Source organism: Lissotriton vulgaris, chromosome 11 (assembly GCF_964263255.1).
Source record: "Lissotriton vulgaris chromosome 11, aLisVul1.2, whole genome shotgun sequence".
Classification (NCBI taxonomy): Eukaryota; Metazoa; Chordata; class Amphibia; order Caudata; family Salamandridae; genus Lissotriton; species Lissotriton vulgaris.
In genome coordinates, this window is record NC_141699.1 from 935,324,542 (window position 1) to 935,345,689 (window position 21,148).

A 21,148-nucleotide genomic window follows, 5' to 3' on the forward strand; every position below is an offset into this window, starting at 1 on the left:
TCCTTCTCATCAATGAGGAACTAGCGACGATTTTCTTTATCGCTGCCTATCGCTAGATATGTTAGCGGAGAAAACATGCTATTAGCAATGTTTTTCTCCATTGTGCTAAAATATCCAGCGTTAGCGGTGAAATGCTTTTAGCCATGTTATCCACCTCCCATTGGATAACATGGCTAAGAACTGGTCTGGGCAGGTGTTAGTATTTGGAGATATTCGTGCTTAGCGCGAATATTTCCTACGCTACGTCTGCCTTGCTAATAGGCGATAACGACGTTAGCGACTGCTTTCAGTCGCTGGCTATTGCCTAAAAGCTGCCGCTAACATCAGTTAGCAACAGATTGCTAATAGGGCGATAGAATTATCGTCGCTTAGCGACCGAAAACGGCTGCTAAATCGGCGATAATTGCCTATCGCCCCTCTTGGTAATATGCCCCTGAAAGTCTTATGTAATGCACTTTGTTTGTCAACTGCTTTAAACCATGTCAACATGTAGAAACATCACAATTGCATTTTACCATCTCATTGCAGAGGATGAACCATTACCGCCTGGCCAGAGTCCCGGACATCACTGATGATGGGGATGATGACAACCTACCAACCTTGACCATGAAACCCTCCAAGAGCTTCTGGACTGCATTTGGACGCTATCTCTGGACCTGGGAAGGGTCAGCAGTGTCAAGGGGTCTCCATATACCCCACCTAACAATTAACAGGCACCACTTCTCACCACACCCACACCCCTTGACTCGGAGGACCCAACCGTTACCTTCCAATGGACTGCAGTAGGAGTCCAGCAGGAATTGGCAGAACAGGTCCGGGGTGGATGGAGACCATGGTGATCCAACAGGGACAACACTGCCACCATCAGAGGCACCTACTCGCCGCTCCATAGCCTCCAGCAGTCCCTGGCTGTCATCACTGGTGTCATGAGGCAGAGGCATCAACAACTGTCCTGCCAAAGTGGCACCAGCGATGTGGTCAAAGAGCTGGGGGCTATCTAAACAATCTTTGAGTCAATGGACTAGAAGGCAGGACTCCTAAATGGCTGCCATGGCTGCCTACCACTGTGACATTTCTGCTGTGTTCCAAAACCTGATACCACCACTGGGTTGAGGCTACAACAGTAAGGCCAAACCTCAACAAACTTCACAACTGAACAACTGCCAGTACTGCTAATTTACTTCTGCCTTTGGTCTGGAAAGACACATTAAATATCCAACAATATGTTTCTTAGACTTGTCTTTCTGTCTAGAATGAATCTTTTCTTTTTATTCAATTTCTTACATATCAAAATGTACACATTTTATACAATTATAACATATAGTTCACATTTGCACCTCATAACAACATCATATTACCCAAAACATTATTTTCTTTATCATTCTCTCATTCTCTCATGTTCTCAAAGCACTCTCTTACATTCACTACTCAACCTACCCACACATTCCAAGTCTTGATTCTAAAAGAAAAAACTTTGCATTTGTTATTTACAGATAACAGCCATGAGAAGCAATAATAACAGTACATCAAACAATTATTTCACAATTATACGTCATTGAAAATTCCTATAGCATAAAGAAGAACAGGTCTACGCGTTTCAAACTCTCAAAAAGGTATGGAGTTCTCATCAGGACCACATAGCTTAACGCTGTTCTAATCACCAGACTCTCAAATTGAAGAAAGAGTGTTCTCTCGAGGTGCTCGTCTATTTTGAAGTGCTGAATAGTTGCAGGCAAACTTGGCGCCAAAGCTCTCTTAGAGTTTATCCATTCTGTTTCCAATAGATGCCAATTTATTTATTCTAAATGTAGCCAAAAGTGCCTTAGTTCACTTTCAGGATTTTCTTGGAACGCCGGGTTCGATCCCTACTTCCATGTTCAAACAAACAGAGTGTCGGCCGGCACAACGCTCTATTGGCTACATTTGGAATAAAGACATTGGCATCTATTGGAAACAGAATGGATAAACTCCAAGAGAGCTTTTGGCGCCAAGTTCACCTGAAACTATTCAACACATCAAAATAGATGAGCACCTCGAGAGAACACTCTTTCTTCGATTTGAGTGTCTATTGTTCAAGTGATGGATATGACAGAATGACAAGACTACATCTCCCATGAGACCTTGTACTCCTAACTGTGAACAAAAGGTACCAGTATTGTTTGTCCATACTCACTTGTCAGCCAAGTCTCAACTGAAGTTCATCTCACATGTAGGTAGCCATTGGTCAAGTGTGGGGTACGAGAGATTGAAATGACTACATCTCCCAAGAGCCCCTGTATTTCTAACTCTGAACAAGAGGCACCAGTGTTGTTTATCCATTCTCACTTGTCAGCCATGTCTCAACTGAAGTTCACCTCACCTGTAGGTAGCCATTGTTCAAGTGTGGGATTCAACAGAATGACAAGACTACATCGCCCATGAGGCCCTGTACTCCTAACTGTGAACAAGAGGCACTAGTATTGTTTGTCCATACTCACCTGTCAGCCAGGTCTCAACTGATTCCCAGATCATATGGACTGAACACTCTACACAATGCTCTGCTCAGACATTTGTCTGCTTATTCAGCCTGAACTTGCCCTGGTCTCCATCCAATGGGGCCATGAGTGACTCCATATCAAGCGTGAATATGAAATATCAGTAACAGATTAAGGTAACCCAGCTGATATGAATTGCTTGGTAACCCATTGACACTGCACAGCACACATGAATACCAATGCTAAACCAACTTCAAGTTGTGTGTATACCTGTTTTGTACACAACTAGTTCTTGGAATGTGCTAATACACATGTTACTTCTACAGTGTACTGTGTTCAAGTTCTTTGGAGATGGCATGTCCATCCATCATTTCAACATGAAGCAGATTAGCGCAGCAAGTGATCAGGCCAATGCCACTTCATGTGATGGATGTCGGGCAAGGGCTTGAAAATGAATGTAACCCAATGGGGAGAGCACACAATGTTAACTTCCACCTCTTTTGACCTTCCCAGGCCTGAACTCACCATAGTCCAAATGATGTGGACGTACATACCACACTTTCAACAACAATAATCTACTCTTTGGCGGAACACGTTGATCTGGCACAACATCTGGCCAGAGTCAGGACACCGCCCAGACTCCATCTCCACCCCTTGATCAAGCCTTCAGGGACGCTGAATCTCTTGGACATATGGATGCAGAGTACTAACCTGGCATATCTGGTGAGCCTGGGCAGACGGCAACATTGAGTCTCACTATACCCACAACCACACCTCCCACACCAGCTGCAACATCTCTGCTGACCTCTGCCCCAACAGCAGGTGGTCCTAGCATGGCCAGCAACATCTCCTGCCCCCACTCCTACCTCTGGCTGTGTCAATTGACAGCACTCTCACTGAAGATGGAGGAACCAGTGGGAGGGGGCAGGTGGGCCCAAGGACACAGACATATAGGGACAGGCATGGTTGGAGGTTAACTGTGGGCCCACAAAATGAGGCCACTGGTGCCCCGGATGCCCACACCAATCTTGCCTGAGTCCTGGGCGTCTATGAGGACTACCAAGAAGTGATGGGCCATGTACTTTATGAAATGTAGGAGATGAAGCAGCTGCAGAGGTCCATAGACCAGAGGCTGTACACCCTCAAAGACAAAATGGGCCAGCTCATTGGGGTGCTGAGGGACATTAACAACACACTCTGCAGGTCTTTCCCCCACCACCTACCCCTTCCTGTGGTTCAACTATATGTGTCCCTTCTATATCTTTCTGCCGGATGTTTATCGGAGAACAGGATACTGCACACAAGAGTTCCCAATAAATAAATTATTAAACCTTCCTGGACTTTTACAAGAATTCTATATCCTGCTTCTACAGTGTTAACGGAGTCTGATTGGCTTTCACTGAAGAATTTCCATTCAATGCGATTTTCTCAAACCTACAGGACTCCCCTTCAAAAAGCTTGGAATTTTGGTCGAATAAGGGATGAGTACTTTTGCGTGCAGGAAGACTGTTAAGAACCTAAATAAGTGGACGCTTTCACTCTAAGAAGACTAATGTCCTGATGATGACCCTTAAAGCAATTCTGTGTCGAAACGCCGTTGATGCTTCTAACATGGCCTAAATCAGAGACGACACCACTGTTTGATTGTGTAATGTGTTAATTGTTGTATGTATATTTTCCTCTGCCACTGTTTTTTGAGTTCACACTTGTCAATGTTTTTTAGTGTATAGTACGAGTGTAACTGTCTGAGCGCCCTTTGTTTTTCATTAAATTTATTTATATAATCACTTATGTACATGGCTATTTGTGAAATTATGTTAATATAAGGTGGTGTTCCCCCTTTATACACAGTTTTTTTTCTTTAATTATTCTTTATTCAATTGTTTAGTTTGTTAACTTAGCTCAAGAACCATTGTTTGGAAAATAACGTTCTACATATACGGCAGCCACAGGAAGGGAGGCCCTGACAGATGAAGACTCCTTAGACATCCCTGAGTCTGCTGCAGCAACCCCCCCCCACAAAGTGGGCCGAGATATCCAAAGAAAATTCCAGGAGGTTTGGTTGGCAGGTCACCCACCACCACCAGGAAGAAAAGTCGCTCCTGATGTCTTATGTCTTACTATGTGTGTAACACGTTCACTCTGTTGACTAGTTCTGTACATTTTCCCGTTTCTGATGGGATGTGTATGATGGATTTTGGACTTTAGACAATGTGGCTCCTACAACAATGGTTTCATCCACCAGCACTGACTACTACACTGCTGTGTTGTCACTATTTCTCTGTATTTTTGTTTTTATCACCAGACGTACAACATAGGGGTTATCAAAGAAGAAGGATGGCGAGGACGAGAAAGGAGATTGGCCATGGCTAGAAGGAGGCATCCACAGCAGGTAAGTGCCTTTTTTATCATTATAATTACTTTGGGAGGGGGAGGGAGGGGAGTGGAGTGGAGCAGAGTTCCACAAATTTGTTTTCCAACTCTGTGGAACTCCGCATAGAGGCACTACGCCCCCTCTGCCTGGGCTTAGTTATTTCACATTGTGCAGTGCAATTATTCACTTCTCACAATATCATCATCAGCTCCTGTAGTATCATTCACATGTATCAAGATATCAAGTTATCCATGTGTAAATTACCAAATGTAAGTAGAAGCTACTTGTGTAAGCATCAACATGTGGATTATCAACAATGTGCAACTGAGTATCACAACCATCTCACCCGAGTAAAGACATACAAGTGTATTGTTTCATGACATCTTTATTCCATAGTTCCAACCTTAGGCTGGAATAATGTCAAAATCATAGCAAAATAGGGCATCACTGAAATGATCTGTGTCAGTGGCCACAATGTTATGTCAAGACCTCAGGAACGTGGGCGGAGGGGATACATATGATATTGCCAAATAGAATAGGCAAATGACAATTGGTACAGCTCAGCAGCTGGAGCCATATTGACTACCTCACAATAGGAATCCCACATCATTGAAAATAAGAAACAAAAAAATGGCAGTGCAACAGTTTCTGAATACAGGTTCATTCCAATCCAGTGTTACGGCATCTGGTGAAATGTCACAGACAAATTTCAGTTGTGTGGCACAAGCATGTGGCTTTAAATGATGAAACACATCAACAGCGACATCTTGTTCATACACATTGACGAGCTAGCCACCATGAAGGGAGATTAGCATGATTTGGCCCAACAACAACATTGTGTTGGAGCACATGATGGTATACATATTGCAATAGGAAAACCGCATAACAGGGAACAAGCCCAATGCAATCATTGCAACTTCCATTCTGTCAGCGTGCAAGCTGGCTTGGTACTGGAGCAGAACACCCAAAGTCTGTGCCAGACAGTTCCAGGATGAACAAACCATTCCCCCTTCTTAATTTGAAACAGCATCATATACCTGCTGATGTCACAACTCTGAAATGTCCAAATGAGGATGACATGGTGAAGGTACCTAAAACAGACCAATACAAAGGGATTTGCAAGGAGGCCATAGATATGACATCAATCACAGTCCAGTTCTGGGGTAGAAAGGAAATGGGGGCAACATCAACAATGTGTGCATGATTCAATGCCTTTCTCCACAAACAGCTGGCACAGAGTTTGCCACAGCTGAACATACCTAACATGTATCCATGAACATCCTCCTCATAGCATCACAACAGTCACTGTAACATTCAAAGTCATGACATCTCATAAAATACCTACACTCATGAGAAGAAGTTGTTGATGAGCTCTTGACGCATGTCAACTCCTTCCTCTTTGATACTATCAGTATAATTTGGCATTTCAGGATCATCACCCACTAGCTCCTGTTGGTCTCCATCCTCTGCAAAGAGAGGGTTGTTCCATTTTTCAGTGCAAGGTTGTGGAGCATGCTGGAGGCTATGATGATCTGACACACCTTTGCAGGTGAGTAGAGGAGGGCTACCCAGTCCTGTCCAGACATATGAATCTGGCTTTCTGGACTCCAAAAGCCCACTCCACTGGCCGTTGTGTTCTTCCATGGGCCTTATTGAAGCAGACTCCCCTGGCATTGTCGGATTCCTCAGGGGTGCCAACAACCAGGGGTTGTTGGGATATGCTGAGTCTCCAAGATTGCAGACAGACAGAAGTGCAATATTGAGTCACACACTTTCAGATGGAAGGATCTGACATCACACACAGAGAGGTTAGACACATCATGCTCACCACAAGCCACAGCCACTACTGACATCACACACCCAGGCACCACACCCACACCACCAGCCACAGCCACTACTGTTATCACACATCCAGACACCACACCCACACCACTAGCCACAGCCACTACCGACATCACACACCCAGACACAACATCCACACTATCAGCCACATTGGCAAGGGAGACGAATATTCATCAGCCAAACACACACAGAGACATGTAAAAACAGCATGCACATCTGCACCTCAGACCTCACATCCCTCTACCTCCAACAACCAACGCATTGCCTTACCTCCTCTCCAGTCTTCCATAGAATTTACCATGTTAGCCCTTGACCTCTTCCCTGTCAAACCTGTCCCCCAAACCCAAAAGGTCTTCTTTACCACCGCTACCCTACCCTTCCACTCCAAGTCCACCCAAAAACACCTGCCCCCCACTAAATCCCTCCCTACCATATAGGGCAGTTGAAAAAGGAAACCAACCCATCAAAAAACTGACACACCACACCCAAAAGCCAAAAGACCTCTTCTCCACCCACCACGGATCCTTTAAACAAAAAAAACTACTAAAGCTATTACCCCCTCCCTACATCCATCGCTACCCTTAAAAAATGCCCCGTATGATCAGACCTAGCCCTCCAAAACCAGAGTCCAGCACTCCCACAAACCAACCCAACCATCCCAATCTGAGCCCAGCCCTTCCAAAGACCAATCCAGCCCTCACAAGGACCAACCCAGCCCTCCCAATCCCAACTCCAGCCCACCCAAATTACATCAAAGAGATGCCTAGACTGCCCTCTAGATGCCCCATCCCGGGGAGGTTTCCCTGGCAGTGTTCTAGTTGGCAATTTAGGTGGCACAGCTGTGTGCTGAACCACATATCGGATTTTAGACTGACCATTGGCCTTTGTCTTTAGATCCTAATTGGTACTACATAATAAACAACTTGGTTTGATGTGAACCCTTTGTCTGCAACTGGCTACTTTTGCTACTTGTTGTTATTGACTAATTTGGGATTTGTGATTAAAGTTGTGTTTGTTTGGCCATAAGTGTGGCTCACCAGTTAGAGGAGGCAGTCCCTGATGCAGAGGTCAGACCCGGGACCAGGGTTCAATCCCTGACGCGGCAGGGCCTTGAGCTCAAAATGTCCACGGACTCGATAATTCTCAACTCGATGCCTACTCGAATTGTGGGTTCACACTCTGCAACTCTGGGCAATAGCTTGCTTAATCTCCACTACGGCCCCACCGCGATGGGATGCCTGGTCTTCACCTTGGGGATGCCCAGTAGGGGTAATCTCGCAGGGAAAGGCCAGGACGGGTTCCCAACGCAAGCGCCTTGAGACCTTACGGTGAAAGGCGCTATATAAGAGCGTATGATTTACGATTTATTTATAATAGCTGATTCTTTTGCAGTGGTAAGTATGGTCAGACCTTGGGACAAGTTATGGTTTTCCAGCGACGAGGGTCAATGTTCAATGGATGTATATGTGGTATGAATTCATATTAGGGCTGACATTGATTTAGGTGGGATCTGATATGCTATGTATTGCAGCATGACTTGGCCAATGTCCACGTAGTTCGGCTTGCTGTACTACCCGAGATGAGGGGTGACTATGTGTTTATTGTGGTCAACATTTGCATTTGTTTCTCCACCCATGTGGGGTATAGTATTATCATACCTAATTGGCACTTTGGGTGCACATGTGCCTTTTTTCATGTGATTTATTTCCACATACTTGTAATTTATGTCTGACAACTGCTATTGCTGCTGTATTTTTTTATCAGGACTTGCACTTACACATTAGCAACATGTGCATCGCACTTTGTGACTATATTGGTTGTCCCTGATATACCTCATGCCCGAGATCACATGGAGACATTGAAGAAGGTGCAATTTCGACTGTGGCCTTTGCCCGTTGCCTTCCAAGAGTTCCTCTGGTTTGGGTAACCTAAATCTGCTGGGAGTCTTTCCCTACTGTTACATTCACTGGAGTGTGAATATACATTTATACCCATCTGCTATCCAACACTTATCCTACTGTTGCGTTCAGTGGGGTGGGAATATTAAGTTCTACCCCTCCGCTATCCAACACTCTCCCTACTGTTTCTCTCTTTGGAGTGGGAATAATAATTTTTGCCCCTTCGCTATCCAACACTTTCCCTACTGTTGCGCTCTTTGGAGTGGGAATAGTGATTTTTACCCCTCCGGTATCCAACACTTTCCCTACTGTTGCATTCTTTAGAGTGGACATAGTAATTTTTTCCTCTTCGCTATCCAACACTTTCCCAACTGTTGCTCTCACTGGAGTGGGAATAGTAATTGTCAGCCCTCTGCTATCCAACACTTTCCCTACTATTGCACTCACAGGAGTTGGAATAGTAAATGTAATTCCTCCACTATCCAACACTTTTCCTCCAGTTGCACTGACTGTATTGGGAAATGTAAGTTTAAATATTTTTAATAGTTTCATGTTTTACTTTATTATGGAATGTTTGTTTTATATTTTAAATTATTGATATATATATATATATATATATATATATATATATATATATATATATATATATATACATATATATATATATATATATATGTGTGTGTGTGTATTTGTATATGAATTTAAACTTTTAAAATAAAATATTAATAATAGTTTATTAATTATTTTAAAGTGCATATATATATATATTTATACATTTTTATGTGTGCGTGTTTATCTTATTTGTTTTATTTTGTTCAAATGTATATTACATGTAACGTATTTTGTTAACATTAATATTAATATTTAATATATTATTCTATTTTATATATATATATTTAAAGCAATATTTTTTATATCAATATTTTTACATCAATATTTTTGATTCAATATTTTTGTACTTACCTGTTAGGTATGGGAGTCGATATTGTTGTAGTCTATATTTTTTAATCAATATTTTTAACAATATTTGTGTCATCGATGTTGTATCAGTGAACCGAGGACTCCATTTAGATGGGTATGTGTGACACTTACCGGCGGTTTCGCCATGACGCTGTCTAATTTGACCGGAATTGAGCAGATACAGCAGTGGTAGGACATGTGGATCAGCTCCATTGCTCCTCAGGAAGTGAGGAGCTATGTACAGGTGTGTTTTACCCTTCTTTCCATCCCTATATACCAGCTCTGATGAAGTGGTTGAACCCCCACAGTCGGCTCATTGGAAAGGCACATCGTAACTGGGAGGACGGTGTGTGAAGCAGTCCGCTCTCTGACTAGCTCCATTAGTTCTTTCTGACACCACCATGGTAGAAATTTCCTGAGAGAGTGGGATGAACCACAGTAGTCAGTTTCTGTGCATACGCATGCATTGCAATCTGGCGGTTGGACAGACTGCTTCTGACAATATTGTGGAGGTCCGACCGCCTCTGACTGGACGTGGAAGTCGGCCCGACCGGTATCATAATGAGGTCCTATGTGAAGCGCTGCAGAACTTGTGGTGCCTTTACGCCAGCACAAACTGTTGGGAAAGTTGGCACACAGTGCTCATTATGCCACTTCTGAATCTACACCCCTAACATTATCAGCCAGAGTGTTCACCCAGTAGGGATGATGTTCAAAGATATTCAATACTCCCTGAAGTAATTTAATTGGAGACAGAGCTGTTGTAGGTACCAGCTTTGCATTTGGAGACATGCTCTATTTGATCAGCTAACAAACGTTGCATAGGTATATATGAATTAGTTCCTTTGGGAACATACTTCTTGAATAGTGTTTTACTAAAACTGGGGAAGCTAGTGACTGCTACACATCGAGATTAGGCAAGTAGTTGGTAAATTGGTGTAATTATGCGACAGCAAATTATACGGTTTACGCTCACCCCTACTTTAAAGATTTAAACAATGCTGGACTGCCCTTTCCTTTACTATACTACTTTCGAAAAACGATGCTCTTTCCTCACAGGGGTTCGACTGTAATAATTTTCAAAATCATTTGTGAATAGGGACTTAAACGTGCAAGGCCTTCTGCAGGATATATTATGGTGAAATAAAACATGGGAACTTCCACCCACTTTCGCAGCTGTGCACAGTCTCGCTTGGAAAAATTCAGGGTCAGGCTGATTATGAAATGGCAAGTGTTCTAGATAGGAAAACCAAACATCACGCCGGGGTATTTAAGAAGCAAGGTGCGCAGGGAGAGCCTGAGTGGTCAACATGTGGGCCATATTCATCCTCGTGAGTGTTGCAGCTGTGTCTGCGAAACCTGACAACTTCCACAGGTAAGGACTGGGTGCTTGTCCGTATACTACACACTCCTCTGTACTCCTGTATTTTTTAAACTTCAAAAAACAGATCGCATTGCATGTTACTTCTTTGCCAGACAGAAGTTACGTAATGAGCTAAAGCTGTATTGGTCTCAGTCACGTGATATTGTGTCTCAAAAATAGCTAGGCCTTGTGAGTGGCCTTAGAGGTGATAGCTCAGTAGATCCGTTTTGGAGGAGAACGTCCTGTTCAAGAGTTACTACAATAATACTCCTATTTGCTGTTTTTAAAGACAGTTTTGGTCGTCTGTGGTTGTTAGGCGATGAAGCAGTATGTGCAGCCTTAGAGGTTAGGCAAATAGTAAACAAACATTGACAAAGCAGATAGGCCTTGGCGAGCGTGCAACACTTGTTTTATCTATTTTGTAAACATTTTCAATATGCAAACTTGATCAACAACAATATACAAATATAGGATTGGTGCAGCAGCCCATGCAAACCAGCCCTGGTACCGAAGTACACTCTTTTCAGGCAGCTGTGCACAGGTGGTCAGGGAAAATACAGTCATTCACAGTGCAAGACAGGCAATGGAGGAACTGGAGGAGACCCTTTGCGCCCTGCTATACATTGGTGGGGAAAAGCAAAATTTGACTGCTTCTTGAACAGACCAATTGATGAAGAGCGCTATAGAAAAGTCACTTTATTTATGTATATATACACACACACACATATATATATATATATATATAGAGAGAGAGAGAGATATATCTCAAAGTAACTAACTCCGCTATAAGGGTGCTACTCCCAACTTGTATGCGGCGTTGTATCAGGAGTGGACTTGATCATCAAATATGCAGAAAAAACATTTCCAATGGGAACGAAGAAAACGCGCACTAAGGACTGGAAACCAAGTTATTTATTATTACAACACCAGTGTGGTGTTGGAACAATAAATCGCTTGGATTTTGAATTCTAGTCTGGAGTGCGCATTTTCTTTGTTCCCATTGGAAACGTTTTTTCTGCATATATATATGTATATGTATATATATATACATATATATATATTTAAACATATATATATTATACACAATGAAAGACATATATATATATATATATATATATATATATATATATATATATATATATATATATATATATATATATATATATATATTGAGAGAGAGAGAGAGAGAGATCTTTCATAGTGTTTTTTGGGAACTCATGAGTCAGCGAGACATCTAGAGCTTTCTCTGAGCCAGACGTAAAAATAATTAGTGAAAGGTAAAAAGGTAAACAAACATTTTAAGGCAAAATAAACATTCACAAGTGTATCTACAATAAATGGTGTGATATATGTATCACAAAATATTTGATTTTTTTTGTGTTTAATCCTTAGGGATAAGGTTTTTCGTGTAACCCCGCAAAATGAAGAAGAGGTAGCATTTGTGTCAGAGCTGACCCGTTCAATGCAGGTACAGTGTTCTTGCATAGTTATTTCAAAACAACTTGCACACCTAAAATCGATGTTCTCCTTACTTTTTGCTGTTTTCACATGTTTTTAATATACATACCATGAATATCTGAGCTCATGCAGGACACAACTGGTTTTATGGATTGGAATCAGGCTCACACATTTAACTCTGAAGTAGTGCTTGAACACATGGCACAGAAACAGAGAGGCAACCGTTGCTTACTCTCTCTGAGCTGTGCTGTCTGTGGACTATGGGGCTGCTTTAGATCTCGGCGGGTGGGTTACTCAGTCACAATGGTAACGGATATTCCGGCTGCCAAAATATAAATCCCATTAGGACATTGGAATGTTGGGAGCTCCATTGAAAACAATGGAGTGCTCCGGGCTTATAATGGCTGGTATAAGCCTGGAGCTCCAACATTCCAATTGTTCTTTGTTCACAACTCTGGCTGTCAACAAAGGCTTCAGGGAACCTGAGGGGATTCCAATCCCCTCCCGCTCCCAAAAGGCTTTGTTTTTTTTGTTAGAACATTCTGTCCTCTACTGGCAGAATGTTCTAATAGCCTTATAGCCCTTCGTAGATGGGCTATACCACTATTAAAGTCCCTCTCCGTTGTTAAAGGCCCTCGCCTTCGGCTCGGGGCCTTTAACGCTGGAGAGGGCCTTTAATAGCTGGTATAGCCCTCTACGGCAGGCTATAAGGCTATAATATATCCTATGGGATTTATATTACCAACACTGTTGTGATGAATTAACCAGTCTGATAAGATCTAAATTAGGCCTTATGTGTTTTCACGTGAGCTCATTTCAACTGCAGCTCACAAACGACTTCATACATCATAGAAACAAAATATATATTAATCTGCATGCTGTCCTCTAAACTGTCAGTTAAAGTGAACAGTATACTATTATTTTTAATAATCACGATCCCAGAGGTAAATGCAAAAATTTGAAGTGCAAACAAGCATTGGATTTCACATCATTGTTGTTAAATACATATTAAATTAAACAGATTTTTTATGAACTATCAATCATTAACTTGAAAGCTTGACCATGAGAAACTGAACTGGTCAGACCTCAACTATAACCTAACCACTCAGTTACTCAACTGACTTCTTTATATTCATTCTAAAGTCTGCAGATGTGACTCATTTGTTTACAAGGGGACTTCAAAATGGAATCTACAAGTGGGAAGGGTGGCCCAAAGAGGGAGAATGATCTGCCCTCCACTAAGGACCTCGTTGTGAGTAGCATGGACACAAACCCAGTAAATCCACACCTCTGGATCTAACATTAACGGGTGTCCCATTAACTCTGAGTAGAACCCTGATGTTTCAATGAGAATAATCAAGTGAACCTGTAATTTTGGGTCTGATTCGCAAAGTAATTTTCTAAGAGGGGATTAATGCTCAACCTGAGATGTAGAACATCCACCTGTGTAAGCCAAGGTACAGTTTCCCTACTAATCCTAGAGATCTTTGCTGTACAATCATTCTGCTTCTGTAGATGGGGAGGGGATTAGGCTAGTCTGTCTTATAATATGACAGCGCTTTTCATAATGTATGATTTACTAGCTATGCCGACTGTATTTTTGTTAGGCATTAGTTTTCTAATTGCGGCATGAATACTGCATTCTAGAGCACAATAGTTTAACCCCTCCCCTGCTGGTGACGGAACTACTCCGTCATCAGCCGCGGTCGCGCTGTGCTGATGACGGAGCGGTTCCATCACGGCCCGCTCGGAACGCCGGCGCCGCGCGGATTCCGCGCCTGCGCTGAACATTCTATTGAGCGGGCGGGGCCAAGACGGAACCGCTCCGTCATAAGCACAGCGCAACTGCGGCTGGTGACGGAGCGGTTCCACCACCAGCCTGCGCCCGCTGCTCTTCCTCCCCGCCCCCTTAGCACTGCGGCGGAATAGCCACCGCAGTGAAGGGGTTAAATACAGTTCAAACGTCCTTTGTGTCTTTGTTATATCTTATTGTGGACGAATGCGAGTGTGAGAGCAAAAGGGGGTGTCCTGTTACCGTGATCACTGAGAGTGTCGGAAGTGTTGTGTTCTGGTGTGTCAGTTCACTTGTCTTTCTGGATATGGTTAGGAGGGCAAGTGAGAAACCACAGCTAGTCGGACTCTGGCTCATGGATGTAGAGGTGGTATGGTGACTCAGTCCCTATTTACTGATGTTCAATGGTCGCAAGCATAGTACTGTTCCTGAGCAGAATCCTTGCAACAAAGGGATGTCTTGGAATCCTGGCAGGTTTGCGGTGGGAAGGGGGGTCCATATGAGTGAAAAATATATGTATGTTATGTGTGACCTTCCGACAGGGTGGAGCTGAAAACAAAAGCCAGGCCTGACAAAATTGTTTGAAACTTAATGACACTGCAGGAGGCCTCGACTAGAAAAGAGTCATGGGGGCTTTCATGGTTGGGTCATGGTAGCCCACCCCACTATGAAAGCTGCTCCCTAGCCTCAATGGTGCAGTGAAACTTCATGGGGCCCCCCTGCAAAGTACATGAAGTCAGGAGCTCTCAGGCCAAGGGCCCGTCGCCCATGCACAGTGCTGGTGGGGGCACAGCCGCACCATAGGGGCTGCGGGGGTTAATGTTATGCCACTGGCTAGCCTGCTACAGACAAGGGTGTGATATGTAAATGTAAATGTGTCTTGTAAAGCGCACTGCTACCCGGAGGCGTCCTGGCGCTATAGACCGCTGGGGAACCCGTCCTGGCTTTCCCTGTGAGATGTTCCCTCCTGGGTATCTCCAAGGTGAAACCAGGCATCCCCGGCATTTGTGGGGGCCATTGTGGAGATGAGGCAAGCTAATGCCTAGAGTTGCCGAGTGTAATCCCTGGTTAAAGTAGGCACTGAGGCGAGAATTATCGAGTCCGCTGACCCTGGTTCACAACCCTGCTGCGTTGGGCATTGAACCCTGGTCCCGGGCCGTCCTCTGCTTCCGGCTTCCGGGTCTGCCGCCTCTAACCAGTGAACCACACCACTCGCCTATTTGTTTTCACTTGTGAGGTTTTTAACGGCATTACATAAGTTAATGATAGATATAGAAGCAAATAGCGAATTATTTGCCTCAGAAATGAAGTTAAATATGCTTGCACATTGTCATGTACTGCCCAGTTTTTTTCTTTATGATTTTTTTTCTTTTTTTTTCTCATCAATCTCCCATTTTGATGCTCTTACCTTGGAAACATAATGTTTGGCATGTCACATTAAAAAAAAGAGATCTGTAAAACTAGGGAATGTTCTTGCATTGTTTTCCTCGCGGTGTAAAATGGCTATGCAAAGCAAAATACTGATTACAGTGCTCGTGGGCTGACTGATTCAGACTGGCGTTTTTAATTATCCTTGGATGAGGAGGAGGTGGGAGTCGCTGACTTCAACGTGAAATGTAAACAACTGCAATTAACGAGGCGCGTTCCCCTCCCTTGCATCTGTCCTCCACACCCCTCGTGGTAATAAAAACTGCTGTTCTGGTTCCAGCAGGGCCACGCTCTCTGCCTCAGAATGCAGGCAGCGCCAACAAAATCACCACACAGTTTTAGGCGCGTTGTAGCAAAAAGTAAACAAGACACCTAATTTAAGGAAGCAAAGGAGAAATTCGAGGCTATAACTGAAGACAGATGCGCACACGACAGTTCAACTGTGATAGAGGAAGTTGATTTTCTCACACTAAGGCCCTATTTGTGAGTATAGGCGCTATTTATCACACCTTATAAATAATGATGCCACCCGGTACCTTATTTATCGGGTGATATAAATATAAACTATTGCAAGTTTCTGTGGAATGACATGCACATTTTGTTTTTTAACCAAACAAAATTCACTTGATGCAGTAAGTACAGTAAACTTTCCCCTTTAAATTTCGGGAGGTTTGACCTGCCAAAATTAAACAGAGGTTAAGTTATTTAACAAATCAGTAAATTATCATACATGTCAAATATCTTCCTACTCATAATTCCGATACTGCCTAAACGCACTAGTAGGAAAACACCAACCTACTTCTAATCAGGCCTTCTGGATTGCAAAAATTACCATATCAGCGCTTCCAGATACCTGCATATTGTTTGATAAAAATGGGGCATGAAAAAAGGGAGCCACCGTTGAAAAAAAGATCTCTAATAAACGAGGTAAGGAGTTTTAAATTCATTTAGGTCAACTGGAGCTTTATACCATATCCACTGGTGCAATTTTCAATAATGTTCCCAAATATGTCTCATTTAACATAGATTGCTCTGTTGACTAGTGTTGCAATATTTTGCAGCAGCCGCTTGTTCCAACTGTCTGTGGAAGGGTCAGTACAAAATTAAATGTGCACAACAGCTTCAACGTGTTCACAATTAGTGTCGTTCGCCACTGAACTTTTGTTCTTAACAAATGGCAGCAAAATATGTGAAAAAAAAAAATAGGGGTCAGGGCTGCTAAGAAGTCGCCTAGTCCGCAAGTTTCAATGTTTCTTTAAATGTCTGCATGTTTGCGTTGTACAGAGCTAGGGAAGTTTAAATAAAGGGGATGCTCCTGTAGACACTATCAGCCAGATTCATCAATGTCCCGATTTGCGAGTCCTGAATAGCGATTATTAAGGAATCGCTATTTATGACTCGCAAACCGGTATTCATGTAGAAATCGCAATAATATTTGCGATTCCTACAGCTTCCTTATTTGCGATTAGCAAATTGCTAATCGCAAATACGGAATAACTCCCCATTCAGGCCCATAGGAATGAATGGGGAGTTATTCCGTATTTGCGATTAGCAATTTGCTAATCGCAAACAAGGATGCGATTTCAAGGGTGCCAGGGGTGTCCAAAGGACACCCTGTAGCCCCCCTGAAATGTAAATGTTGACTGATGTTGCGCACACACATGTCCAAAGGACATTTTCGCTTTTTACCACGAAGTCAGACTTCGCGGTAAATAGCGGACAAAAATAGCGAATTCGCAATTCAAAAATGGTTCATGAATTGCATTTAAGGAATCTCAAATAGAGATTCCTTTAATGCAATTCCTCGCAATTTGGCGATTTCGCAATTTGCGATTTTTGCATTTGGGATGATGAATCCCAAATGCAAAAAATGCGCTCACAAAGGGCCAGATTCTCAGAATCTGGCCCTTTGCGAGCCGATTTTACAATGATGAATCTGGCTGTATGTGAAGCAGTTGCTGCTGCTGCTGCAAAGGGTCGTGGGTCTACTGAAAGCACATTGCAGCAGCCCCCTGACCCTGTTCATAGTATTGACCCCACACAGTGCTCAGGTCAGCTGTTAGACCCTTCCCCACCCTCCCACAGGGCTTTCTGTATAACTTCAGTTAGGAGGAGTTTCTTCTGCTCCTCAAGCTGAAGATGCTGGCAGAGGGGACCCGGCTAAACTTACCTGCAGCTCCTTAAGTTCAGGCCTGATGACTCCAGGTCAGGGATTATTGGGTCTGCAGTTTTCAAACAAGATACTCCTGGACACATATGCAGCTAAAGAGACATAGCAGTACCGACACCTCTCTGTACATCTCATAATAGGGCCCCCAGAGAGAGGGACAGATGGAAAGGGAGAAAAAACAATCTAGTAAACTGCATTGCAATGAAACTGGATAGGACCTGGAAAACATGAGGTGAAAGGTTCAATCTAAAACTATCTAAATTGTGATTGACAATAGCTGAAGCTACTGGCTGAAACAAAATAAATACAAGACAATGACTAAAGCGTGGTAACCCCCATCTTCCTTTCAGTATATGTTAAAGTGTATTGGATAACATAGGTCCTTTAATGACAGCCAACGATAAAGCTGTTTGTAGGTGAGTCCTAAAAGGCCTTTTGGTGTTGACATTTCACTACCACATCCTATGTTGACACATAGTGTGTGAAGCAACACATATCCTTGATATTGAAAATGCCCGTATGGTGGACCATGGTTCTTTGTTATATGTGTGTAATTATTCCAACACGTTTAGGTCTCGAAATTGTATGTCTTCTTTAACTTTCTGGACTATTCGAATCCACCATAAATGACCATGGCATAATCATTGGTCAATAATGGTTCCCATTATTTTTATTCCTTCCTTTGATGTGTTCAGTGCTGACTATTATTCAATGGAAACATTCATATGCAGTTAATGATAGATACTTAGGTGATAGATCATTAAGTTACACACAGAATATAAAATATTCATGTAATTTGATCACAAATATTTTCATTCTTTTTTTTTTTTTTTTTGGCCCTCTACTTAGGTTGACTTCTGGCACCCAGAATCTGTTGAACTGATAACAGCTGGAATTAATGTGGATTTCCGTGTCGAAGCCCATAAAACCTACAGGGTGGAGAGAATTCTTGCAGAAAGTGGAATACAATACAAGTACGCTCTCCTTTACATGACATTCTTATTTGCATGATTTTCTTCTTTAAAATAAATAATAGCTAATTTTCTATAACTGTTCACACAATTTACTGGAGTTAGAAATCTGCTCCAAAGTCAGCGGCTATTTTATCACATTGTATAGTTTTCAATGACAACAGCAACTCAGGTGATCTCTTAACAATAGCGTAAATCAGTGGTAGTAGTTCATAATCTATATATTTCAGGCCTCCTTAAGATTTGCTGTACAATGGTGATCTTAGGAATCAAAGAACTGTAATTATAGAGAATTGCCCTTAGCAGGACATTTGCGTTTTATTGATATCCATAGTAGCCATAATATGGTATAAATGAACATTCACCCTTCAGAAGCCCTCAAGAATATTTACAAAGCATTTCTTTGAATATATAACTTAGATTCAAAACAATGATAAAAAGCTGAGGTTCAGGTTTCAGGCTAGTCAGGTTCAGGCAATCTCTGTCCGCACTAATTCTGTGATAAACATGGATGGACTACTGCCTCCATTGACCTGATGGAGTACAGCCTCTTAGAGGAAGGACTTTACACTGCCCGCCCTATTAAGAATGGAATGTGTAAAATCTTTTTTTACTGTCCATCACTATGAGGTAAAATGATAGCAAGAAACAACAGGAAAAGAGCAATAATGACCCCCTATTCCTGGGAGAAAACTGAAAAACAAATTCTTATTTAGGAGTTTGTTTTTGAAAAGCAAAAATTTTGAAAAGTTTGATGACCAGCCATCATGGATGATCATACCATCTGTCAGACTTTGTCTAGGCTGACAAAAGCTCCCTTGATGGTGAATACTCTTCATGTAGAGAGTTTTCTATACGACCTATGGGCAACCCTAAATGTGGCGGGTGGCGGTCCCTTAGGATGGCAAAAGTATTTTCCACAACCATCCTCACTATGTGAATTCTGTCCACCAAACTCTAAAGCAGGCCCTAAGTCTGAGGATTTTATGAAGTGGGGTTTAGAGGTGGGATTTTACCTCATTAATGAGGGAGAGATGGCACCACGCTGTCTTGCTTTTCTTGTCACTCTAATTCTTGTATCAGATTTCGGTGTCAAGGGTGAAGCCAAGTTATTTTGCAATTGTTGTCACTTGGGAGATGAAACCATCTAATGTCGGAGGCCAAACATTTGCATTAAGTTTTAGTACTGACCAATTAAAGGAATTCTGTCTGAATCATGTCCAATATTAGGTAAGCATTGAGGTCATATTGGAAATTAGATTATGGCATATTTTGACCCAATGGATTTTGCGAGGAGTGGAATTTTTAAGGTAGCGTTATTTGCTGTTAGCATATTGATGGATTGATGCGGGTGTTGAACAGAGGGTTACAAGCAATGGAAGATGCTGAGAACTGGATGCAGCCTTGGACACTTCTGGGATTGAGACATTCACATTTGAGAGAACTGGTGGTAGTAGGTGAGGCAGGAAATGAACCATAGTATGACCATGACATAAAAGCCCATGCATGTTTGCAGCATCTGAATTAGTGCTTGGTTTTAACTGTATTGGAAGCTGCATAGTGGTCAAGTAGGATCAATAGGTTTGGGTTCCTCTTTGCCAACTATCAGGAGCTCATCATCAACTATTTTAAAGGTCACAGTGTCTGTGCTGCTCTGCGATCGGAATAAGGATTGGTCCTCCTGTAGAAGGATATTGGTGGTAATCTGATATGACAATTTGTGTCCTACTCCAGACTTGAGGGTGACATAGTCAAGCATTTCCAAGAACAAAATATTCTCAGTGCAGGGGAAATATTGTGATCCTCAAAGCTTTTTTGATGTGTAAACATATCATACAACATTACAAGGTTTCATCTTTGCCTCACCTGCTGTTACTGATCAGGTTTTCTTTTACTGCTAAGAGACAAGGCTAAGGGGAAAGAGAGGAAGTCAACAGGGCTCTTACCGTAATGTTAACTTTCTGTTCCAGATGTTGCAATCTGCTACTGATGACTATCCCTGTTGATGCACATGCATCCAGTTATATTATTGCTAAGTAAAACATTACAAAAAGAGCTAACTTGAGGTGCAGTAAGAAATTAAGCATGCCCCAGAGTCTTTTATCCACCATAAGTTCCCCCTGTTTAAACCCTGTTCCCCATGCAGCTTCCAAAAATAACTTCAGACTTCATCAGCCAAAGACAAACATTTCCTGAAGATAGTAAACAATCACACTTCTTTAGTACACCCAGGGGCATATTCACAAGGAGCAATTGCCGAATTAACTCCACTTTATCGCAGCCAGAGTCGTGATAAATTTACCACCCATTCACAAGCTGGTGCTAACAGCCCACAGCACCAGTCTACCCGTGATAGCAGCCGCAAAAAACCATTGCCACAGAGGACCCCCGCAACTATTGCTAACGAGATGCAGAGTA

General features: G+C 42.5%; 1 protein-coding gene across 1 annotated transcript in view; it reads left to right on the forward strand.

Moving 5' to 3' along the window:
* Positions 1-10,799: 10,799 nt before the first annotated feature.
* LOC147683704 (carboxypeptidase B-like) overlaps positions 10,800-21,148 on the forward strand; it is a 49,282-nt gene continuing 38,933 nt past the window's right edge. The window contains exons 1-3 of the mRNA XM_086944078.1: positions 10,800-10,923; positions 12,304-12,379; positions 18,609-18,733. Of these exons, the coding sequence (XP_086800204.1) occupies positions 10,859-10,923; positions 12,304-12,379; positions 18,609-18,733 (266 nt within the window). The 5' untranslated portion in view covers positions 10,800-10,858. The remainder of the gene's footprint in view (positions 10,924-12,303; positions 12,380-18,608; positions 18,734-21,148) is intronic.